Source organism: Pseudophryne corroboree, chromosome 6 (assembly GCF_028390025.1).
Source record: "Pseudophryne corroboree isolate aPseCor3 chromosome 6, aPseCor3.hap2, whole genome shotgun sequence".
NCBI lineage: Eukaryota > Metazoa > Chordata > Amphibia > Anura > Myobatrachidae > Pseudophryne > Pseudophryne corroboree.
This window is the reverse complement of record NC_086449.1, coordinates 546874581-546898841: the sequence shown is the minus strand read 5'-3', so window position 1 is coordinate 546898841 and position 24261 is coordinate 546874581. Positions and strand designations below refer to the sequence as shown.

General features: G+C 46.1%; 1 protein-coding gene across 1 annotated transcript in view; it reads left to right on the top strand.

Moving 5' to 3' along the window:
* The window catches only part of LRRIQ1 (leucine rich repeats and IQ motif containing 1), a 323521-nt gene that overhangs the window by 96756 nt on the left and 202504 nt on the right, over positions 1 to 24261 (top strand). The window contains exon 11 of the mRNA XM_063927664.1: positions 23256 to 23383. Coding sequence (XP_063783734.1) covers positions 23256 to 23383 — 128 coding nt within the window. The remainder of the gene's footprint in view (positions 1 to 23255; positions 23384 to 24261) is intronic.

The window sequence follows — 24261 nt, the reverse complement described above, 5'->3', positions numbered from 1 at the left end:
TGACGGCATGGCTCTTGAAGCTTCCGTCTTGAGGACCAAAGGATTTTCTGAGGCGGTCACTAAAACCATGTTGAAGGCCAGGAAACCGGCTTCTGCTCAGATTTACCATAGGGTCTGGAATTCTTACTTTGCTTGGTGCGCATCTAACAATCATGACACTTACTTACTTTTGGCTTTTCTACAACAGGGCCTTCGTCTGGCCTCCATAAAGGTTCATATTTCTGCCTTGTCTGTTTGGTTCCAGACGAAAATTGCGATGTTACCTGATACATACATTCACTCAGGGTGTGTTGCGGATTCAATCTCCCTCTGTCCCGCCTGTGGCCCCTTGGGACTTGGTGGTTTTGGAGGCATTGCAAGGGTCTCCATTTGAGCCTCTTGAATCTGCAGACCTTAAGTGGCTTTCTCTTAAGGTATTGTTTCTGCTGGCTATTGCCTCTGCTAGACGGGTGTCGGATTTGGGGTCTTGTAGGTCACCATATCTGATTTTTCACCGTGATCGGGCGGTTCTTAGAACACGTCCTGGGTATTTACCTAAGGTGGTGTCTTCTTTCCACCTTAATTAGGAGATTGTATTTCCAGCCTTTGCCTCTCCTGATTTGTCTTCCAAAGAGCGGTCTTTGGTATGGTACGTGCTCTCCGTATCTACGTGAAGAGAACTGCCTCCATCGGGAAGTCGGATTCTCTCTTTTTGTTCTTTTTGGTTCTCACAAACATGGCTGGCCTGCTCACAAGCAGACACTGGTCAGATGGATTAGAATGGTGATTGCACATGCTTATGTACAGGCTGGCCTTCCAGCTCCTGCTACCAAAAAAGGCCCATTCTACTAGGTCGGTTGGACCTTCTAGGGCGGCCCGCCGTGGTGCGACCCTTGAACAGTTGTGCAAGGCGGCTACGTGGTCCTCAGTGAACACGTTCTTAAGGTTCTATGCCTTCGATACTTCCGCCTTCCAGGATGCTTCCGTTGGATGCCGGGTTCTTGTGCCCGCTAGAGTGCGTCCCCTCCAATAAGGAACTGCTTTAGGACATCCCCAATGTCATTCCCTGTGGAGCCCAGTGTACCCCGCAGCAGAAAAAGAGATTTATGGTAAGAACTTACCATTGTTAAATCTCTTTCTGCGAGGTACACTGGGCTCCACAGGGCGCCCACCCTGACGAACTTAGCTTCTTTGGGTTGGTATGGCATTAGCCGCTGACACTGTCTCCTGCCGTGAGAGTGGGGTGTAAGTGGCTACTAACAGTTGTCGTCTCTTTTGCCTGCTACTGCATTGGACTGGTTAACAAAAACTGAGCTCCTGTGCACGGAGGCGGGGTTATAGATGAGGCGGCGCTATGCATTCTGGGAACAGTCTAAGCTTTTGAAGCGTGGGCTCAGGAGTTGGAAGCTGAAATGTCTTCCAACGCTTCTGATCATGCTAGACAGTGCTTATCGTATATTGTCACAGCTTCTCATTACATTAAAGAGGCAGCTTCTGATGCCGGTATTCTGGCGGCCAAGGCTTCTACTACGTCCATACTGGCTCACCAGATTCTATGGTTGCGGTCCTGGTCTGTTGATCTGGACCCTAAGAAAACCCTGGAGGTACTCCCTTTTAAGGGAGACATCCTTTTCGGAGAAGACCTCAACAAGATAGTGGCTGTCTTAGTTTCTGCTAAAACAGCTTGTCTACCTAGTACTGCTCCTTCTGTACCGAAGGCTAAGAGTACTTCCTTTTGCTACTTTCGTCCTTCAGGGAAAGCAACAGGTCAGGCGTACCCGAAACAGGCTCGCACTTCCAAACCCAATAAGCCCAAACAAACATATGGGCCTGGGCTGCCCGTCAGCCTGCTTCCAAGACTGACAAGCCTGCTGCATGATGGGGTGGGCCTCCCTCTGGGGGATCCCAGGGTGGAGGGCCAACTTCTAGGGTATACCCAGGAATGGTTGAAGACCACTTCTGATGCCTGGGTACGGAAAGTCGTCACTCGGGGTAACGCCGTATCCTTCAAAAATCATCCCCCTCATCGATTTTGCCTGACAGACATCCCTTTAGATCAGGTAAAGGCAAAAACTCTTCATTCGGTGGTACAGTTCCTCCTGGACACAGGAGTGGTAGTACAGGTGCCTCTAACTCAGAGAGGCAAGGGGTACTATTCACCACTGTTCCTAGTCCCGAAACCGAATGGGTCCTCCCGGCCCATACTCAACCTCAAGTTCTTGAACAAATTTGTGAGGGTCTCCAAGTTTCATATGGAAACTCTTCACTCTATTGTTCTGGCATTGGAACCTAGGGATTATATGGTCTCCCTGGACGTACAGGATGCTTATCTGCATATTCTCATTGCAATGTCGCATCAGGTTTGCGGTTGGCAACCTCCATTACCAATTTTGGGTGTTACCTTTTGGTTTGACCACGGCTCCGCGAGTCTTCACCAAGGTCATGGCGGTAATGACGGCGGAACTACGCCGTCAAAGGGTCAGGATCCTACCTTACTTGGACGACTTGTTGATCCTGGCAATTCCCCAGAAGTTCTCTTTCGCCATCTGGATCTGACTATCCAGTTTCTGCAAGCCCACGGTTGGCTCATCAACTGGAAGAAATCTTCCCTGGTCCCTGCTCAGAGCATGGTCCACCTTGGGGCGTTGTTGGACACTCACAACCAGCGGTTGTTCTTGTCTCAGGAGAAAATCCTGAAGCTTCATGACAGGATTCGATGCTTCCTATCTCTTCCGCAAGTGTCAATACATTCGGCGATACAAGTGCGAGGTCTCATGATGTCGGCTTTCGACATGGTGGAGTTCGCTCAATTCCATTCCCGCCCTCTGCAGAAGCTGATTCTTGCCTGCCTCACTGGATCAGGTCTCAAATGTTCTCATTGTCTCCGGAGGTCCGTCTGTCACTGGCCTGGTGGCTTCAGGACCAACGATTGCGCAGGGTTCGTCCCTTCTGGATCTCCAACTGGGTCCTTCTGATGACGGATGCCAATCTGAGAGGTTGGGGCACGGTGCTGGAGCAACACTCCCTTCAGGGTTGGTGGACCAAGGAGGAGTCACTCCTCCCGATAAACATTCTGGAATTGCGGGCGGTGTTCAACTCATTGAACTTGGCCCAGCATTTAATAAAGAACAGACCTGTTCAAGTGCAGTCGAAAAACGCCACCACGGTGGCATACATCAATAGTCAAGGTGGCATTCGAAGCCGCATGGCAATGAGGGAAGTATCACAGATTTTTCAGTGGGCGGAACGTCATCTGCCGGCCATATCGGCAGTATTCGTTACGGCGGTCCTAAACTGGGAAGCGGACTTTCTCAGTCATCAGAACGTACACGCCAGAGAGTGGAGCCTCCATCCAGAGGTGTTTCAACTCCTTATGGATAGGTGGGGCCTTCCAGATGTGGACCTGATGGCGTCTCAACACAATCACAAGGTTCCGGTCTTTCGGAGCAAGGACAAGGGATCCTTAAGCAGCGTACGTGGACGCACTGGCAATTCCATGGAACTTTCAGCTGCCATACATGTTCCCTCCGGTGTCACTCCTGCCCAGAGTACTTCTGATCGCTCCCGCATGACCCAGATGGCATTGGTTCTCAGACCTTCAGGTCTCTCGATAGAGCGTCCCCTTCTACTTCCACAGCGCCCAGATCTTCCTGTTCAGGGCCTCTGTGTATATCAGGATTTAGCCCGGTTGGCTTTGACGGCATGGCTCTTGAAGCTTCCGTCTTGAGGACCAAAGGATTTTCTGAGGCGGTCACTAAAACCATGTTGAAGGCCAGGAAACCGGCTTCTGCTCAGATTTACCATAGGGTCTGGAATTCTTACTTTGCTTGGTGCGCATCTAACAATCATGACACTTACTTACTTTTGGCTTTTCTACAACAGGGCCTTCGTCTGGCCTCCATAAAGGTTCATATTTCTGCCTTGTCTGTTTGGTTCCAGACGAAAATTGCGATGTTACCTGATACATACATTCACTCAGGGTGTGTTGCGGATTCAATCTCCCTCTGTCCCGCCTGTGGCCCCTTGGGACTTGGTGGTTTTGGAGGCATTGCAAGGGTCTCCATTTGAGCCTCTTGAATCTGCAGACCTTAAGTGGCTTTCTCTTAAGGTATTGTTTCTGCTGGCTATTGCCTCTGCTAGACGGGTGTCGGATTTGGGGTCTTGTAGGTCACCATATCTGATTTTTCACCGTGATCGGGCGGTTCTTAGAACACGTCCTGGGTATTTACCTAAGGTGGTGTCTTCTTTCCACCTTAATTAGGAGATTGTATTTCCAGCCTTTGCCTCTCCTGATTTGTCTTCCAAAGAGCGGTCTTTGGTATGGTACGTGCTCTCCGTATCTACGTGAAGAGAACTGCCTCCATCGGGAAGTCGGATTCTCTCTTTTTGTTCTTTTTGGTTCTCACAAACATGGCTGGCCTGCTCACAAGCAGACACTGGTCAGATGGATTAGAATGGTGATTGCACATGCTTATGTACAGGCTGGCCTTCCAGCTCCTGCTACCAAAAAAGGCCCATTCTACTAGGTCGGTTGGACCTTCTAGGGCGGCCCGCCGTGGTGCGACCCTTGAACAGTTGTGCAAGGCGGCTACGTGGTCCTCAGTGAACACGTTCTTAAGGTTCTATGCCTTCGATACTTCCGCCTTCCAGGATGCTTCCGTTGGATGCCGGGTTCTTGTGCCCGCTAGAGTGCGTCCCCTCCAATAAGGAACTGCTTTAGGACATCCCCAATGTCATTCCCTGTGGAGCCCAGTGTACCCCGCAGCAGAAAAAGAGATTTATGGTAAGAACTTACCATTGTTAAATCTCTTTCTGCGAGGTACACTGGGCTCCACAGGGCGCCCACCCTGACGAACTTAGCTTCTTTGGGTTGGTATGGCATTAGCCGCTGACACTGTCTCCTGCCGTGAGAGTGGGGTGTAAGTGGCTACTAACAGTTGTCGTCTCTTTTGCCTGCTACTGCATTGGACTGGTTAACAAAAACTGAGCTCCTGTGCACGGAGGCGGGGTTATAGATGAGGCGGCGCTATGCATTCTGGGAACAGTCTAAGCTTTGAGCCTATTGGTGCCTCGGATCAAGATCCTACTCTACACCCAATGTTATTCCCTGTGGAGCCCAGTGTACCTCGCAGAAAGAAATTTAACAACGGTAAGTTCTTACCATAAATTTAGTTTTTAATAGAATGTGTTTTTAAAATGCTAGCTCTAGAACCTGATTGGTTGCTTTGGGTAACCTTTTAATAGGTTTAGTCGGGGAATTCAATTGATCGCATTAAAGTCTCCTGCGAGAAAAACAGGACTTAACAGCAATGTATTGCCCGATGGTGGTATTGGGAAATTCAATTGTGACCCATTTTTGTGTGAAAAACACATGTATCTGGGATCGCGCACGTGAAAACGGGTTCGTTATTGCAGATTTCTATTTCTCTTGGCTTGGGCAGGTGACATAAAATCCATGATACTGCCTTCGGTCAGGGCTAATTGCTTTAGCCCCCAGGGATCAATTAGCCACGGTAATTTACAACGGCTAATTGAATTCCTCCAAGAATGTGTTTTCCTCCATTATATCGAATCGGTTTTAGGGCAATAAGTATTGTTTTGTGTTCCATTATATGTCCCTACATGTACTGTACTGTACTGTTCATGTAGGGACATATATTTTGCACTACTAAATCCATTTTTATTATGCTCTAAACTATAAGGATTAGCTTCAAAATTGTTGTAAGAAGAACACATGGTATAAACAGTGCTGGATTACCAAATAGGCAGAGTAGGCACCGGCCTATAGGCCCCGCACATTTAGTGGCTTCGCGACAACTAATCTAAATAATATTGATTTGATCTTAAAAGAAAATTACAATCAAGCTTTCTTAAATTGTTTCCAAAAGATAGAATAAATTAATCAACTCAATGAAAACTTTACATTACTATATTAATGTAATTCCTTCAAGCATGCTCATGTCTCCCCTATTGTTAAAAAACCTACCCTTGATCCAAACACCCTCTACAATTATCGACCCATCTCTCTCCTCCCTTTTGCCTCCAAACTCCTTGAGCGTATTGTCTGTAATAGCCTCACTGCTTTTCTTTCCTCCCACTCACTGCTTGACCCATTCCAGTCTGGTTTCTGCTCTCTCCACTCCACTGAAACTGCCCTCACAAAAGTCTACAATGACCTCCGTGCAGCCAAATCTTAGGGCCACTACTCTCTGCTTACTCTTCTTGACCTCTCTGCTGCTTTTGACACTGTGAACCACCCTCTTCTTCTGCAAATCCTTCACTCTCTTGGTCTGCATGATACTGCCCTTTCCTAGCTGTCCTCCTACCTCTTTGATCATTCCTTCTCTGTCTCCTCTCATGACGCTACCTCCCCCCCCACTTCCACTAACTGTTGGTGTCCCCCAAGGTTCTGTTCTTGGTCCTCTCCTTTTCTCTCTATACGTCCTCTTTAGTTGAACTCAGTTCTTTTAACTTCTAATATCACCTCTATGCTGATGACACTGAAATCTACCTTTCCTCCCCCGATCTCTCCCCAGCTCTCCTTACTCGTACCTCCAACTGTCTCTCTTCCTGGATGCCCCAGTGATTTCTTAAACTCAACATGTCCAAGACTGATCATCTTCCCACCCTTGCGCACAACTTCATTATCCATTGATGGCACGACTATCTCCTCTAGCCCCCAAGTACACTGTCTTGACATAATCCTTGACTCCTCCCTCTCCTTCAAACCACACATTCAGCACCTCTCACAAATTTGTAATTTTCATCTCAAAAACATTTCCAGGATCAGACCCTTTCTCACCCAGGATGCCACAAAGATCATTATCCACTCACTGATTATTTCCAGACTGGATTACTGTAATCTTCTCCTAACGCACTACATCCACCTCCCCTCTCCTACAAGTCCTTCACTGGGTTCCCTTCCCTTTCATAATCCAATTCAGACTTCTCACACTCACTTTCAAAGCACTCACCCACACCTCTCCCACTTACATCTTTGACCTTCTCTCCCTTTTCTCTTACGTCCTAGAGGATGCTGGGGACTCCGTAAGGACCATGGGGTATAGACAGGCTCCGCAGGAGACATGGGCACTTTAAGACTTTAAATGTGGGTGAACTGGCTCCTCCCTCTATGCCCCTCCTCCAGACTCCAGTTAGATCCTGTGCCCAGAGGAGACTGGTCACACACTAGGGGAGCTCTACTGAGTTTCCCTAGAAAATAGACTTTGTTAGGTTTTTTATTTTAAGGGAGCACTGCTAGCAACAGGCTCCCTGCTCCATGGGACTAAGGGGAGAGAAGCAGGCCCACTTTCCTAGACTGATGGGCTCTGCTTCTTAGGCTACTGGACACCATTAGCTCCAGAGGGTCTGAACACTGGTGTCGTCTAGCTGTTCGTTCCTGGAGCCACGCCGCCGTCCTCCTCACAGAGCCGGAAGATAGAAGCCGGGTGATTATAGGAAGCAAGAAGACTTCAGAGGTGGCATAAGATGTCAGATCTTCGTGAGGTACCGCGCAGCGGTCGCGCTGCGCGCCATTGCTCCCACACACACACAAGGCACTACAAGGGTGCAGGACGCAGGGGGGCGCCCCGGGCAGCAAATTTTACCTCAGATACTAGACTGGCATAGTATATACACTGCATAGGCAGGGTATACAAACCCCCGCCAGTATTAATAATAGCGGGACCAAAGCCCGCCATCAAGGGGGCGGGGCTTCTTCCCTCAGCTCTAACCAGCTCCATTTTCTCCACAGCTTGCTGCAGAGACGCTGCTCCCGGACCCTGCCCTGCTATACACAAGTAACAGGGTGCAAAACGAGGGGGGGGGGGGCACAATAATTTGGTGCTCATTTGATATATATTTATATATAAAAGCGCTTACAGGTCTGAGGTATTGTTAATATTTCAGACTGTGGCGTCGCTGGGTGTGAGCGGGCAAACTCCCTCTCTGTCTCTCCAAAGGACCTCATTGTGGGTCTGTCCCCTATAATTCAGTGTGTTTGGGGGTGTCAGTACGTGTGTGTCGACATGTCTGAGGCGGAAGGCTCTTTGAGGGAGGAAGCGGAGCAGAATGTGGTAATGACTCCGTCGACACCGCCGACTGCTGATTGGGTAGACATGTGGAATGTTTTGAATGCAAGTGTGGCTTTATTACGTAAATGGTTGGACAAATCTGAGTCTCAGAACCAAGCATGGAGGCAATCCATGGATATTACTGTGTCACAGAACCATCAGGGTCACAGAAACGTCCCTTTACCCAGATAGCAGACACTGATACCGACACGGATTCCGACTCCAGTGTCGACTATGATGATGCGAGGTTACACCCAAGGGTGGCCAAGAGTATTTAGTACATGATTGTAGCAATAAAAGATGTATTACATATCACAGAGGACCCCTCTGTCCCTGAAACAAGGGTCTGTATGTTTAAGGAGAAGAAACGTGAGGTAACGTTTCCCTCATTTTATGAACTGAACGCTCTATGTGAAAAGGCTTGGGAAACTCCAGACAAGAGGCTGCAGATTCCCAAGAGAATTATTATGGCGTATCCTTTCCCCTCACAGGACAGGTTACGATGGGAATCATCACCCTCGGTGGATAAAGCCTTGACGCGGCTATCCAAAAAAGTGGCCCTACCGTCCCCGGCGACCCTAAAGGATCCTGCGGACCGCAAGCAGGAAACCACTTTAAAATCAATTTATGTGACTACGGGAGCCCTCCTCAGACCGGCAGTTGCATCAGCATGGGTGAGTAGCGCAATTGCAGGTTGGGCAGATAACTTGTCATCTGACATGGACACCCTCGACAGGGATACTGTTCTGTTAACTTTGGGTCACATCAAAGACGCAGCGTTATACCTAAGGGAGGCTGCGAGAGATATTGGCCTCTTGGGATCAAGGGCCAATGCCATGGCAATTTGAGCTAGGAGGTCGCTGTGGACCCGTCAATGGACTGGTGATGCTGATTCCAAGAAACTTATGGAGGCTTTGCCTTACAAAGGTGAAGTTTTGTTTGGGGATGGCCTCGTGGACCTGGTTTCCACAGCTACCGCGGGTAAGTCTTCTTTTTTGCCTTTTGTTCCCCCACAGCAAAAGAAAACGCCTCAATAACCAGATGCAGTCCTTTCGGTCTCATAAATTCAGAAATGGGCGTGGATCATCATTCCTCGCCAGAGGTAGAGGAAGAGGGAAAAGAACACCAGCTACGGCTAGTTCCCAGGAGCAAAAGTCCTCTCCGGCTTCTGCCAAATCCACCGCATGACGCTGGGGCTCCTCTGCGGGAGTCCGCACCGGTAGGGGCACGTCTTCGGCTCTTCAGCCAGGTCTGGGTTCAGTCGGACCTGGATCCTTGGGTGCTAGGAATTGTGATCCAAGGGTACAAACTGGAGTTCGAAGACATTCCTCCACACCGATTTTTCAAATCGACCTTACCAGCTTCTCTCCCAGAGAGAACAATAGTTTCAGCGGCAATACAAAAGCTGTGTCAACAGCAAGTGATTATCATGGTTCCCCGGTTACAACAGGGAAAGGGGTTTTATTCAACTCTATTTGTGGTCCCGAAGCCAGGCGGCTCGGTCAGCCCGATTCTGAACCTAAAATCCCTAAACCTGTATTTGAAGAGATTCAAATTCAAGATGGAATCTCTCCGAGCAGTGATCTCCAGTCTGGACGGGGGGGATTTTATGGTGTCACTAGACATAAAGGATGCATACCTTCATGTCCCCATATACCCTCCTCATCAGGCGTTCGCTGTGTAGGATTGTCATTACCAATTTCAGACGTTGCCGTTTGGGCTTTCCACGGCCCCGAGGATTTTCACCAAGGTAATGGCAGAAATAATGGTGTTCCTGCGCAAGCAGGGTGTTACAGTTATCCCGTACTTGGACGATCTCTTGATAAAAGCGATATCAAGAGAACAATTACTGAAAAGCGTGAATCTCTCTCTGAGGGTGCTACAACAACACGGCTGGCTTCTAAATTTGCCAAAGTCGCAGTTGGTTCCGACAACTCGGCTGTCGTTTTTGGGCATGATTCTGGATACGGAAAGACAGAGGGTTTTTCTTCCAGTGGAAAAAGCTCAGGAAATCCAGAACATAGTCAAGGATCTGCTGAAACCAAAAAGAGTGTCGATTCATCAATGCACTCGAGTGTTGGGAAAGATGGTGGTGGCCTACGAGGCCATTCAGTTTGGCAGGTTCCATGCAAGAGCTTTTCAGTGGGACCTACTGAACAAGTAGTCAGGGTCCCATCTCCAAATGCTTCGGATGATAAGCCTGTTCCCCGGGGCCAGGATCTCTCTCCTGTGGTGGCTCCAGAGTGCTCACCTTCTAGAGGGTCGCAGGTTCGGAATTCAGGATTGGGTTCTCGTGACCACGGACGTGAGCCTCCGAGGATGGGGAACGGTCACACAGGGAAAAAACTTTCAGGGAATATAGTCAAGCCAGGAGGCTTGTCTGCACATAAATATGCTGGAATTTAGGGCTATATACAACGGCCTGAGACAGGCGGAGCATCTTCTTCGCAACCTACCCGTTCTGATCCAGTCAGACAACATCACAGCAGTGGCGCATGTAAACCGACAGGGCGGAACAAGGAGCAGAGCAGCAATGGCGGAAGCCACCAGGATTCTTTGCTGGGGGGAAAATCATGTGAGCGCTCTGTCAGCAGTATTCATTCCAGGAGGGGACAACTGGGAAGCAGACTTCCTCAGCAGGCACGATCTCCATCCAGGAGAGTGGGGACTTCATCAAGAGGTCTTTGCAGAAGTGACAAGTTGCTGGGGACTCCCTCAAATAGACATGATGGCGTCACGCCTCAACAAGAAGCTTCGGACATATTGTTGCAGGTCGAGGGACCCTCAGGCGATAGCAGTGGACGCGCTAGTAACACCATGGGTGTATCAGGCGGTCTATGTGTTCCCTCCACTTCCACTCATCTCAAAAATATTGAGAATCATAAGAAGAACAAAGGTTCAGACGATACTCATTGTTCCAGATTGGCCTCGAAGGGCCTGGTATCCAGATCTTCAGGAAATGCTCACGGAAGATCCTTGGCCTCTTCCTCTCAGAGAGGACCTGTTACAACAGGGGCCGTGTGTGTTCCAGGACTTACCACGATTACATTTGACGGCATGGCGGTTGTACACCAGATCCTAGCTAGGAAAGGTATTCCAGGGGAAGTCATCCCTACTCTACTTAAAGCTAGGAAGGAGGTAACGGCGAAGCACTATCACCGTATCTGGAGGAAGTATGTGTCTTGGTGTGAATCCAAGAATGCTCCTACGGAGGATTTCCAGCTGGGTCGTTTTCTCCATTTTCTACAGACAGGAGTGGATATGGGCCTAAAGTTAGGCTCCATTAAGGTGCAGATTTCGGCCTTATCAATATTCTTTCAGAAGGTATTGGCCTCTCTTCCAGAAGTGCAGACTATTGTGAAGGGAGTACTGCACATCCAACCTCCTTTTGTGCCCCCAGTGGCACCGTGGGACCTTAACTTGGTGTTACAGTTCCTTAAATCACATTGGTTTGAACCTCTTGAAACTGTTGACTTGAAATTTCTCACTTGGAAAGTGGTCATGTTATTGGCCTTGGCATCTGCAAGGCGGGTGTCCGAATTGGCGGCATTGTCTCACAAGAGCCCCTATCTGATCTTCCATGTAGATAGAGCGGAATTGAGAACTCGTCCTCAATTTCTACCCAAGGTGGTTTCGTCGTTTCACAAGAACCAACCTATTGTGGTGCCTGTGGCTACGGATGTCTTGGAGGACTCCAAGTCCCTTGATGTGGTCAGGGCTTTAAAAATCTATGTAGCCAGAACGGCTCGTATTAGGAAAACAGAGGCACTGTTTGTCCTATATGCGGCCAACAAGATTGGCGCGCCTGCTTCCAAGCAGACTATTGCACGCTGGATCTGTAACACGATTCAGCAGGCTCATTCTACGGCTGGATTGCCGTTACCAAAATCGGTAAAGGCCCATTCCACTAGGAAGGTGGGTTCTTCTTGGGCGGCTGCCCGTGGTGTCTCGGCGTTACAGCTTTGCCGAGCAGCTACTTGGTCGGGTTCAAACACTTTTGCAAAATTCTATAAGTTTGATACCCTGGCTGATGAGGACCTCATGTTTGCTCAATCGGTGCTGCAGAGTCATCCACACTCTCCCGCCCAGTCTGGAGCTTTGGTATAAACCCCATGGTCCTTACGGAGTCCCCAGCATCCTCTAGGACGTAAGAGAAAATAAGATTTTAAACCTGCCGGTAAATCTTTTTCTTCTAGTCCGTAGAGGATGCTGGGCGCCTGTCCCAGTGCGGACTGAAATCTGCAATAATTGTACATAGTTATTGACAAGGTTACACAAGGGTTGTGTCACAGTTGAAATCAGGCTGTTGCTGATTTTTGTTGTTCATACTGTTAACTCGTTTACTTATATACCATGTTGTACGGTGTGTTTGTGGTGTGAGCTGGTATGTGTCTCACCCTTAATTAACAAAATCCTTTTCCTCGTAATGTCCGTCTCCTCTGGGCACAGTTCCTATAACTGGAATCTGGAGGAGGGGCATAGAGGGAGGAGCCAGTTCATGCCCATTTAAAGTCTTAAAGTGCCCATGTCTCCTGCGGAGCCTGTCTATACCCCATGGTCCTTACGGAGTCCCCAGCATCCTCTACGGACTAGGAGAAAAAGATTTACCGGTAGATTTAAAATCTTATTTTCTCTCCCACCCATCCTCTTTGCTCTGCTAATGCATGCCGACTCTCCTGTCTTCTGATTACTTCCGCCTACTCCTATCTCCGAGATTTTTCACATGCTGTTCACTTACTTTGGAATTCTCTGCCTCTCCCCCTTAGACTCTCCACTTCTCTACAGAACTTCAAACGGGCTCTTAAGACCCACTTCTTTACCAAACCCAGCCAAATCTCATCCTAACCCTCTGCCCCATGCTCGGTCTACTCCATCTGTGTCACCCCTGTCTGTCTGCCCCTCCCCTTTAGAATGTAAGCTCTCACGAGTAGGGCCCTCTTCCCTCATGTGCTTATTCTTTTCTTACATTAATAATCCTCAGCTGCCCAAATCCTTCAGTTTTCGGCCACCTTGATACTTATCTCAGTGTCGTCTGCTGATGTAGTTATGCTTAGTTCCCCTGTACTTGTCCTATATTGTCTTCAACTGTAAGCCACTGTTTTCCTGTTTTGATTATGTGCATATGTACTCTGTAATTGGGCGCTGCGGAACTCTTGTGGCGCCATATAAATAAAGGATAATAATAATTATAATAATAATGTACCTATTAACAACTTAAAGTACATAAACCATAGTGTTCCTTCTAGGCTGTTTCAGCAGGGTGCTGCACCCTGCCCATTTTTGAAATGTGAGTAAGCACCCTGTCCTTTTTCAGTGCACCCTGCAGGACCATAAATCGCCCCCTTGTATACAGAATGCAACAGTCAGAGTGCATGTTACAATGTTGTCGTCTACTCCTTGCCCACCTCTGAAATTGGAACACAATTTCTATCCCTTAGCCAACTGGATGGCAGAGGAGGCACTGTAAATAACACAGCACTCTGATAAAGAGGGAAAGAACAGGGTAAGCAGTGAGCATGTACTGCTTACAGTATTTCCCTAGTAGAACAGACTTATATTTTTCCTATATATTTTAACCCATTGTTTAAAACTTTTCTGTTTTATAACACATAGAAGACTGGACATATAAGTATGTTTCTCAGTACAGATGTTAGGTGTTTTATATGCAGGGCCAGATTAAGCCCTTGGGGGGCCCAGGGCACACAAGACAGGGGGCCCACCCACCAGCAACCACCCCCCGCAAGGGGGAAAGCAGGATTCGGAAGGGGGGTTTCCTTTGAAGCACACACACGCGTGTGTGTGTGTGTGTGTGTGTGTGTGTGTGAACTCATGCATAGAACTCATGCACCCCCATACACACAAATACATACACACAAAACACATACACACATACATATACACGAATAGAACATATATACAGTATACACAGATAGAACACATACACACATAGAACACAAACTGTGCGTACACGTACACTTACATTAAAGCCTGCCCTGAGGAAAAGGGTGAGGATGCCGCAGCCAGGACATATTGCTGGGAGCCAGGGGCACAGTTCACCATTAGGCCCCGCCCCCACAACAAAAATGCCGTGATTCGCGGGGAGGGGGCGGAGCCAATATGACATGATTCTATAACAATTATCTTATATTACCTCCGTCCCCTCTGCTCCGACCCTCGAATCGCAGCATACCCACGCTGCAGTGGGGAGAAGACTACCGGCTGCAAGGGAGGGAGGTTTCCGCGCTGCCAGCGGGTGTGTTATGTCCCGCTCGCGGCTGTGCGTGTGGCTCCCTCCCCCTCCTAATGGGCAGCTCGGATCAGGGATTGATACAGGAGAGCTGCTGCAGGTGGCGGAGGCTGGAGAGGGGACAGCAGCACCAGAGCGGGTCAGCGCAGCTTTGGCTGGGGGCCCCTTATGACAGGGGGGCCCGGGGTACTGACCCCCTGGGCCCCCCCTTAATCCGGCTCTGCTTATATGTATTCATGGGCATATGATTTACTAAGGGCAAAATGTATGTACAAAACTATAAACATATGCGCTATGCTTTGTGCGCAAAGCATCATCAAAAATGTGCCCTTCCAAATAAAAATGTGCCCTCTTCAATGCTCAGCACCCTGCCCTAAAAAAATCCTAGAGTGAACACTAAACCATAGGCATCAGATTCACATTGCTGTTTGTCTCTTTAAAGCTCATCTTCTGTCAGCTGTCAGTTTGTAAATAATTTTGGTGCAACCTTTGTATGTGTATTATAGAACAATGATGGTCATCTCCATCTAGCGGCCGACGTGCACACTACTTAGTTCAATGGTATCCCTAAAATTGGTTACTTAAAATTGTTGGTTGGTAAAATGAAAAACTTATTAGGAGATAATTTGTGGGGGGCACCGAGATTTCAACCTCCTAAGGGTCTCCATAGAGTTTAATCTGGCACTGGGTGTGAACTGTTACCTTTCATTATTCAGCATGTAGTCTGCAAACTATAGTACACCATTGCTCTTTGCACCATGTTATTACATAAACACCTACAGTACTGTACATACAGTTTTATAGATTTTTGTTTACATTTATATGTTAAAGTGGCAGTTTCACTAAATCCTACTAGTAATCTATGTATTTAGTTTTCCACATCAGGAATTGTTCTTTTTCAAATGGACCCTATCCATTGCAACTGACAACTGTGTCTGTTTTGTCCAAAAGACTTGGTAATGAAGATATTTAATGGATCTATGACAATCGCTTCCCTACTATGTCAGCTTTATAGACTGTTATATTAGTGTGATCAGGAAATATCTGTCTTATGTCATAAAAAAATGATTACCTGCCTCCAAATCTCCCACATTTCCAAAATATAGGTACCTTGGGGCTAATTCAGACCTGATTGCTGCTGTGCGTTTTCGCACAGTAGGCGATCAGGTCTGAACTGCGCATGCGCAAGCGCTGCAGTGCGCCGACGCATGCCAGAGATGCGATCAGCATCTCTGCCCAGCTATCGCCTTTGACTGATTGACAGGCAGAGGCGTTCGCTGAGTGGGAGGGTGCGGGCCGGCAGCATTGGGCCGCCGTTTTGGGGACGTGGTCCAGGAAACGTAGGTGTACCCGGACCATACGTGGGGCAGGATGTGGCGGCTGCGTGACGTCACACGCAGCCGCTGCGACCCATGAGAACGATGGGTAGCTCCCTGCCAACGCGATGGAGCTGCGCTAGTAGGGAGCTACTCTTCAGGTACAAAAGCATCACCACCGTGCGATGCATTTGTACCTGTGCAGCGGGGGGAGGGCCAGACATACGGGGCGGACTAGCCCTGTGCTGGGCGTCCCCCTGCATGTCAGGGTGGCTGATCGTAGCACACGACTACGATCAGGTCTGAATTAGGCCTCCTGTCCAGCCCAATGCTCTTATACAGCTACCTTTGATAATTTCACTTGTTTGTTGTAGGGAAGAATAAGGACAAAAAAAGGGGAAAGTCCCTTTCAGATTATAAACTCCAGCAATTATTTATCTTGTCTCATTAATGTGTTTTCTTGAACACATTCTAATGTTTATTTTACTGTAAAGCATTATGAAATATGTAACCAGGGGTCCATAATTCACATGGGGGTCTGCGAGGGCACAAGAATGTACAGAATGGTTATTGCAATTTCTCTTGCAGCCCCGTCAGTGGCAGCATGATTGACATGGGAGGCAGAGCGTGGGTGGCATTCTGCACCGGTCTTCAAAATGGCGGCGCGCCATTTTGAAGGCGTGACAGGTCTAGGATGCAGACTTCCTGGACCAGGGTGTCCAGATCGATGGCCAGCCTGAGTAAGCTTCAAGTTACGCTGGCCGACCAGTGCCTAAAACCATAGCGATGATGATCCAAGGCTGTCTTCAGACGCAGAGCTCAGATCCTCAGATTCCTCACTAATGCAAACAGAAGGCGTCTATCTCCTACAGATGCCTCTTGCTGCCTTTGTCTTGCAGCTGTACAATTCCTTACACTCATGAATCAGGTGCTAGATCATGTGAAGAAAGATATTGCTTTAGATAAATTGTAGGACCACTGTATCAAGGTATAAAGCCTGCATTACGGGGAAACATTGGACTGTCTCTACACTTTAGCTTTTACGGGAATGACTGAAAAGTTAGTAACTGCATCTCCCTGCAGAATAATGCTTTTTAGGACTATTTAGGTCTATTTTTTCCCTCATATTTTGTATGATAGGGTGTGATTTCTGATATAGGCCAGTTCCACCATAGTGTGGGATTTCTGATATAGGCCAGTACCAACCAAGTAAATAACCTTAGATCCATGTAGGTAGATATGAGATGGAAGTGCTTATAGGACATATATATAATGCGAATCCAGAAGACGTGAGCTTCAAAGCCATAGAACATGTAGTCCTGGGCGACAGAGGAGGAGATCGCGACAATAAATTAGCTAAAAGAGAGATGAATTGGATCTATCAACTAAATACACTGACCCCTGTAGGTCTTAATGAATACTATGAACTAGCACCTTTTTTATAAGACAAGGGAGTAATATTAGTTTATATAACCAAATAAGGCAGCAACACTGGGTTTGGACTTTGAACTATGAAATGTCAGGAACTGTGCACTGTGACACAAATATAGTACTGGCGCTTCTTGGTTTTTAGTTTACGGACATACTAGTGTACGTTTATAAGGATTATAAAAATCATATTTATATCTTTTAAAGCACATTATACATCTCATTCTTTTATATATGTCTTCATCTAAATTCATTTAAATGGTCCGAGAATTTGATTACCGACACTATATTATATTATATCTTGTATACTATATATTTTAAATGGTCCGAGATTTTATCTATAGATTATACTATAATACTATATATTTTATATACAAGTTTTTTATACTATAAGAAATTCTTTTTTATAGATTACTTATTTTATTATGGAATTCTATGTTTTATGTTATGTCTTTAATGAAATTGTTATGTTTTAATTGGTTTGTACTTATGTATTGCCTTGCATTCCCCATATGTCATTATACTATTAGAAAATTGGTTGCCTTGGTTACAGCCATTCATAACATTATAAAAACGTGAGAACTCGCGAATGTATACAACACGAATGATATATATAACAATCTTTTGCCACCTCGAATACATATGGACTTCTATGGCTCCTGTTGTCTGAGTAGAAAACTTGGACTACCTTGACATCGGTGGACTTAGTTAGCTGAGTAGTAATGTTGGCTACTCACTTCTTGATATTGTACTTAGTTGATACGTTGACACCTGTGGCGGCAGTATGTTGAATATTAAAAACTATTGAACCTTTTGAACTTTTGTTTATTTGGAGAGTGCCCCCCCCCCCGGCGAGGGAACTGTTCTATATATGTGAACCCACTACATTGTGGACTTTCAATGGGTGCACCCCACCGATGGAATATGCTCGATGAGAGTGCAGGACATATGTGTATATATATATATATATATATATATATATATAAATTCGTGTGGCAGGCGACACTCACGGTCTTATTTCAAATAGAGGACCCGGACACTCCTGGGTTCAGCACAACGTTTCGGTTTTATAAACCTTCGTCAGACCGTGAGTGCCACCTGCCACACAAATTTGTAAATTACACAGAAGGAGGGCGCCCGGCAAAATGCTTGTATTATCTCTGTGGAGTGCCGAGTGAGCTTGCTACTTTTTATATATATATATATATATATATATATATATATATATATAATCTATCTATCTACTAGATGAGTTGTGACACAATTATGTCATGCTGTGTCACCATGGCTCCCCAGATGTGTTCTGGGTTCCACCTTCTCTCAGACAATCAGAGACACTGTAGGTAGAGCAGAAAGCAGACATGGGATTCCATTAAAATAAAAGAAAATGAAAAGAAAATGATTCTATGTGAATATAAAAACATCTGAAATGGAGGGTATTACTTGACTGGCAACCAGGGTGGACGTGCTCAATCTGGGAGCCTGCAGCCTCGCCACTTTAACGGCACTTCTAGAATGCTTTTCAACCTCTACACTATGGCAGAAATGCATCTGCAGCTTCCTCAGTCCTTATAGACTCCATATTTTGGTCCTTGCTGCTCTGGGATCCAAGCTTAGCTGCTGTTCTCTAGTTACAGACTAAATATTGGAGCTGCTTCCACTGCATGCTACACTCCTTACCTTTACCTACCACATCCAATCCTCCGCTGGTTCTGATTGGCTTCCTCTTCCACCTAGTGAGTCAGTGGATGGCTGGACTCCCACCCCCTGTGCAGAGCATAGAACCCATAACGTCTCTGCCATCTTGTATCCCCAGCTGCTGTAGTGAAGGTCCAGAGTTTCCTATTTCTTTGTAGTTAGGTTGCTGCTCTGGTACCTTTGTTCTCCCTGACCCATGCACCTGCTGTGCCTGGGGTCCTGTCGGCTTCCTTTAGTGGTCACCTACAATTAACTGACATCGCTGGGGCTCTCATCTATAGATTATTTATTGGAGGGCTTTCTTTATTTTATCACAGTTTCTCAATTTAATGGTTCAGTTGTTCAACATTTGTTCTAAATGCAATGCTTTGTTAGGGTATCACATTCATTAGTTCCTTTTTATACAGAGAAAATGCATTTCATGTTGGCACTGATGACGTATTTGCCTCTATTAGGGGGAGATGTTCTAAGAGGTGATAAAAGTGGAGAAGTGAGACAGTGGAGAATACTTTATACTTTTATAGTATGTAAATTATAAATGTTATGTCAATGCTCCACTGGCTCACTTCTCCACTTTTGTCACTGCTTAGTACATGTCCCCCTTAGTGTGTTTTTCTGTGCTGTGTTCTTTGCCCTCTTCTTCCTTCACTCTTCTCTTTCTTCTCCACCCTGTACATCTCCCTTTAGTATTCTCCACCCTTGATGTAGGTAGCTGAACTCCTCTCCAGTGGCTGTTCTTGGTGAGAATGTTAGGGACTCTGGAACTGCTATTGCTGCAATCACCACTTTGGGATGGCTAAGCTGTCTATTTAATCTAATAATGTTAAGGACTTGAATGTCCCTGAGAAATGATCTCACTACATTCCTTACATAGTGACAGTATTGATGTGGCCTTCCTTCAGGAGACATACTTTAAAAAAAAGTTGCCTCATCTGGTTTGAAGTACCGCCATTTTTCCACTTTTTCATTTAACGACTACTCTGCAACCAATGCTAAAATAGTTGCTGTTTTAGTTTCAAAATGCTTGAGGCTTACTTACCTGTCAGAATTTCACATTGGTGATGGCCGAGGACTTCTGGTGAAGGCGACCATTGCTAGCCAGTGGGTCTCATTTGTTTACTTATATGTTCCTAACCAAGGCCAAGACTAATTTCTGGACAAGTCACTGAAGCTTATCGAGGGCAAGATAGAGGGGGCCTTGATAGTTGGTGAGGATTTTAATTGGAGTTTGGAACCTCATATAGACATGTCCTCCTGGGTCACAAATACCTCATTCAAAGAGACTAGGAATGTTAGGAAAATTCTCAAAGACTTTCAATTAGTTGATGGCTGGAGACTTTGCCTTTCCCTGGATATGGGGTGATTTTCTTTCACTTTTTTGTAGTACTGGGATGTCCAAGTACATTGGCATGGCATTAGTATAGTATGCATGCACTATGACTTATTAACAGACCCGTTTTGTGCTACACAGTGTGAGCTGTACAGGGACAAGCAGTCTGTGGAAGTGGCACTGCTGAAGTGAAATGGCATTGCTTTTTATACTGACAATACTGAGACCTCACTCACCATCACCGCTATGGACTATGTTGCTGCCCCTGCAGAAGTGATATACAACCGTTGTCCTCATTGTCCCACGGTCTTAACAGGGAATGGGATGCAGGCTCATGTGCTTCTTTCAGCATTTGATTCATCCAGACTGGGGCAGACTTTACAATCAACCTAAAATCTTCATGGCAAAACAATGCTTCTCAATCAGACCTTTACCGTGAGGACTTTAGGGAGGTGGACAGAGGTAGAGGGTGGGAGACGTGACTACTGGAAAGAGGGAGGGGTGTTAGGGGTGACTGTCTTAGCATCCCACAAATCTGGCACCCAGGGCACAGGGTGTTTAGGGGGAAGAGGGGAGAAGGGTACAGGGCTGGTTCCAGAGGATAAGCCAGCCCACAGTAAATAGCCATTGACTGTAGGAGCTAGAGCTGGGTGCAGGGGAAAGGAGAGCCCTGGAGGCAGATGGAGAAGTTCTGTGCGGAGGGAGTAGGTGGAGCAGACAGAAAGTGGATTATCTTCACTTGACACTCCCCATGTTAACCCTAGATGGAAACCGCACCACACCCTGCTAATGAGCTAAGGGGTTAGCTATGATGGGATGCGGTCACATGACTGGCGGTTGGGATCCCGGCGGTCAGGATGCCGACACTGGGATCCCAATCACTGGCAATGCTGACGGTCAGCATGCCGACACACAGTGACTATTCCCACTCATGGCAAGCGCAGCGAGCCCACAAGGGGCTCCATTGTGTTGGCCCCCCCGCCGGCATTCTGGCAGCCGGGATCCCGGGATCGGTATGCTGAGGATCCCGACTACCGGCAAAAGAATCCCACCCTACAGTATATTCGTTGCATAGGGAAAATACATATGAGCTAATTCTACAGGAGCCATGAAATGTTTATTTTCTGTGGAGATTGAAGCGATTATCCCAGATGACAGTGATGTCTACTGGATAAACGAGTTGATGCAATTAGGGTATTATCGGAGAGCTTTCTAGAGCTGGGATACTGCAAAATAGAGATTCAAATATTAGTTTATTTTCGTGACACTCTCTTGTGAAGATAGAAACCACTGCCAGGTGAATACATATAAGCTTAAAATGTGCAATTTACTCGTGCCTCTCAAATGTTAGGGGAGGACAAGCACCAACACCTACAGTATGACCTCATGCAAGAGCCAAGGGCTGGATGTATTTTCATCCCATATTACAAGATCTTTCAGACCACACTTCTCCCAATTCTTATCTGAGCGTCTATTACGTTCTCAGAGGGGAAGACCTTTTTTGGATTAATTGCTTAATGCCCACAATTAGTAATTCTGAAAGAGGGAAAATACCCGACCATTTGCTCCAGTTAACATCCCATTTCTAAGTAAATTCATAGCTAACAACTTCAACTCTGTCCTCTCTGCATTGGTACATCATGCATTCAGCTCATCTGTTCTCGTGATACTCCTCTACCGATGCTGAGAAGGCTTAAGTCTACGGCCTTAAATGTCACTACCTTACTTAACATGATTACATCCTTAGAGCCACCTTCCCCTTCAAATGGCACTCTTCTAATAGTAAAAATGTTAACCAAGTTTTTACCATTAACCATGCGCCATTATTATGCAATATACACAGGGCTCTGAAGGTGTAATCTTCACAGATTTTTTTGTAAATGGGTAGAATGAATATTATCAAAATATTGCCTGGAAACCCAGATTTAAGCACTCCATGTTATTTAGATGTAAGATCCAGGGTGGGAAGCAGCTTCCCATGATTTTGATGTATTATTAGGCTATAGTACTTAGTAGAATTATGGACTGGATAAGCAGCTCTGAGGTGAGAGGATTTGGAAGAGGCATCGGGGGTAATTCTGAGTAGATCGCAGCAGCAAATTTGTTAGCAGTTGGGCAAAACCATGTGCACTGCAGGGGGGGCAGATATAACATTTGCCGAGAGAGTTAGATTTGGGTGGGTTATTTTGTTTCTGTGCAGGGTAAATACTGGCTGCTTTATTTTTACACTGCAATTTAGATTTCAGTTTGAATACACCCCACCCAAATCTTACTCTCTCTGCACATGTTATATATGCCCCTCCTGCAGTGCACATGGTTTTGCCCAACTGCTAACAAATTTGCTGCTGCGATCAACTCAGAATTATGCCCATCATCTTCAGTACCCCTGAAATAACCAGTCTTGATGTTTGAAAATGCCCAAAAACCTGTGCATGCAGAGTTGACTCTAGCACAGCGCTAGAGACTACTAGCCCTCACACAGACTACACTGCTAGCTAAAAAGGAGGAGCTCTGACAGTGACTACACATGGACCCCCCTCCCCCTCTCTCTCTCTCAGTATGACCCCGGTTAAGCAACTCATTTATTGTATTAGCTAAATTTTGGGCCTCACAGGATGATAACAAAGCTTTGATAGATTGAGAAAGAAACATACCAGACTCAAATCTTTGATTATAGCAATCTGCTTTATTTACTTCTTTTCTGAATGACTTGCCATATGCTTTTGGAGGAGGCCTAGTTGTCTGCTTGTCAGGGTTTGACTGCAGCCAGACAAGCAAAATAGGGCTTTTAGGGTAATCATCTTTGTTTGGGAAAGGAAGGGGAGAAAAATACATGGGTTTAAAACCATCAAAATCAAACAAAGGTGTAGATTAGCCATTGAAAAGGTGCTGGTTCATGTTGGCAGGGTGTTTGGCGCTGGACCAGCTGGCTGATCTGATAGTCACTTAGGCTATGTTGGAGTGCTAGAGATTGGCAAAAAAAATGATCTTGTTTATAGGAAGTTGTTTTTCATCCTGACAAACAAAGCAGACAATTAAACCAATGAAACATTGTAGGTGTCATCTTCAAAGTGCCTGTGACACAATATGATAGCTCTACAAAGCTCCTCCAAATGACCTGCCAGCAGTATATATGTATCTTCAGGAAATTTGTACATTTTCTTAAATCAACATTTCTGTTTCAGATTCCAAAATTGGACAATCATGTGCTCCTGAGAGAAATATATTTGGATGATAACAACATAAATACATCGAAAGTAATGTCATCATATTGGTTACCCTTGTTACAGGTTTTTTCAGTATCTCAGAACAGGTAAAATTGATTTCTAATGAATACTAGCAACAGATAATATGCAATGTGCACTGCAGAGTGTAAGATTCCCTTGGCTTTTATGGTTGGTGCTTTCAATGCAGTAGAAGTCTGATTCTGAGTCAGACACACTGCCAGTGTCTGTTCCAGTGTAGTGATTTTGCATGCATCCAGATAGCTGACGCACAGATTCATTGTTAACCCATGGGTGTTTATTTACGAAGAGTAGGGTTTTAAAACCAGACACTTCTAAGCATGTTTATGCCCAATTTTTAATAGGACAATTTTTTTACTAGCAAGACACAGCTACTGTATTAAAAGCATTGCCCTTTAAAGTATCAGGCTAAACATGCTCAGAAGTATTTGGTTTTAAAACCTGACTTTTCCTAAATAGACTCCATGGTCTCAGAAATGTTTTAAAATGTAATGGGCATTCCTGGGTGGTGACAGGGATAAGGCTTGGTCCACGTATGGAGATTGTCCGTCTGTCTTATGGGCATGTTATGAAAGTGTCACCGGCGTTTCGATGAAAGTGTTTGCTCACTTAGGAGGTCATACTCAGATGGAGAAACTGCACCTGCCATAGGGCTGGTGCAAGTTTTAAAGGTGTAAATAAAGTTGCGCCAATCAGAATTTTAGTGTCAGTGGACGCTGACAGTAGTTATTTCAGCCCTTGCACATTTGGTCACATAGATGTACACCAGAGAAGGACTATGTAGTGGCAATTGCATAAAGTTGCAGATGGGAAACTGCTTACCGGAGTTTGACCCTGGAAGCATTCTGGAGCTTAACCCCATTAGCTAACACCATTTTATAGCTTATGAGCTACATACTGCATCCCTCCTCAGTAATAGCCACACATGCATCCAGTCTAGTGATTG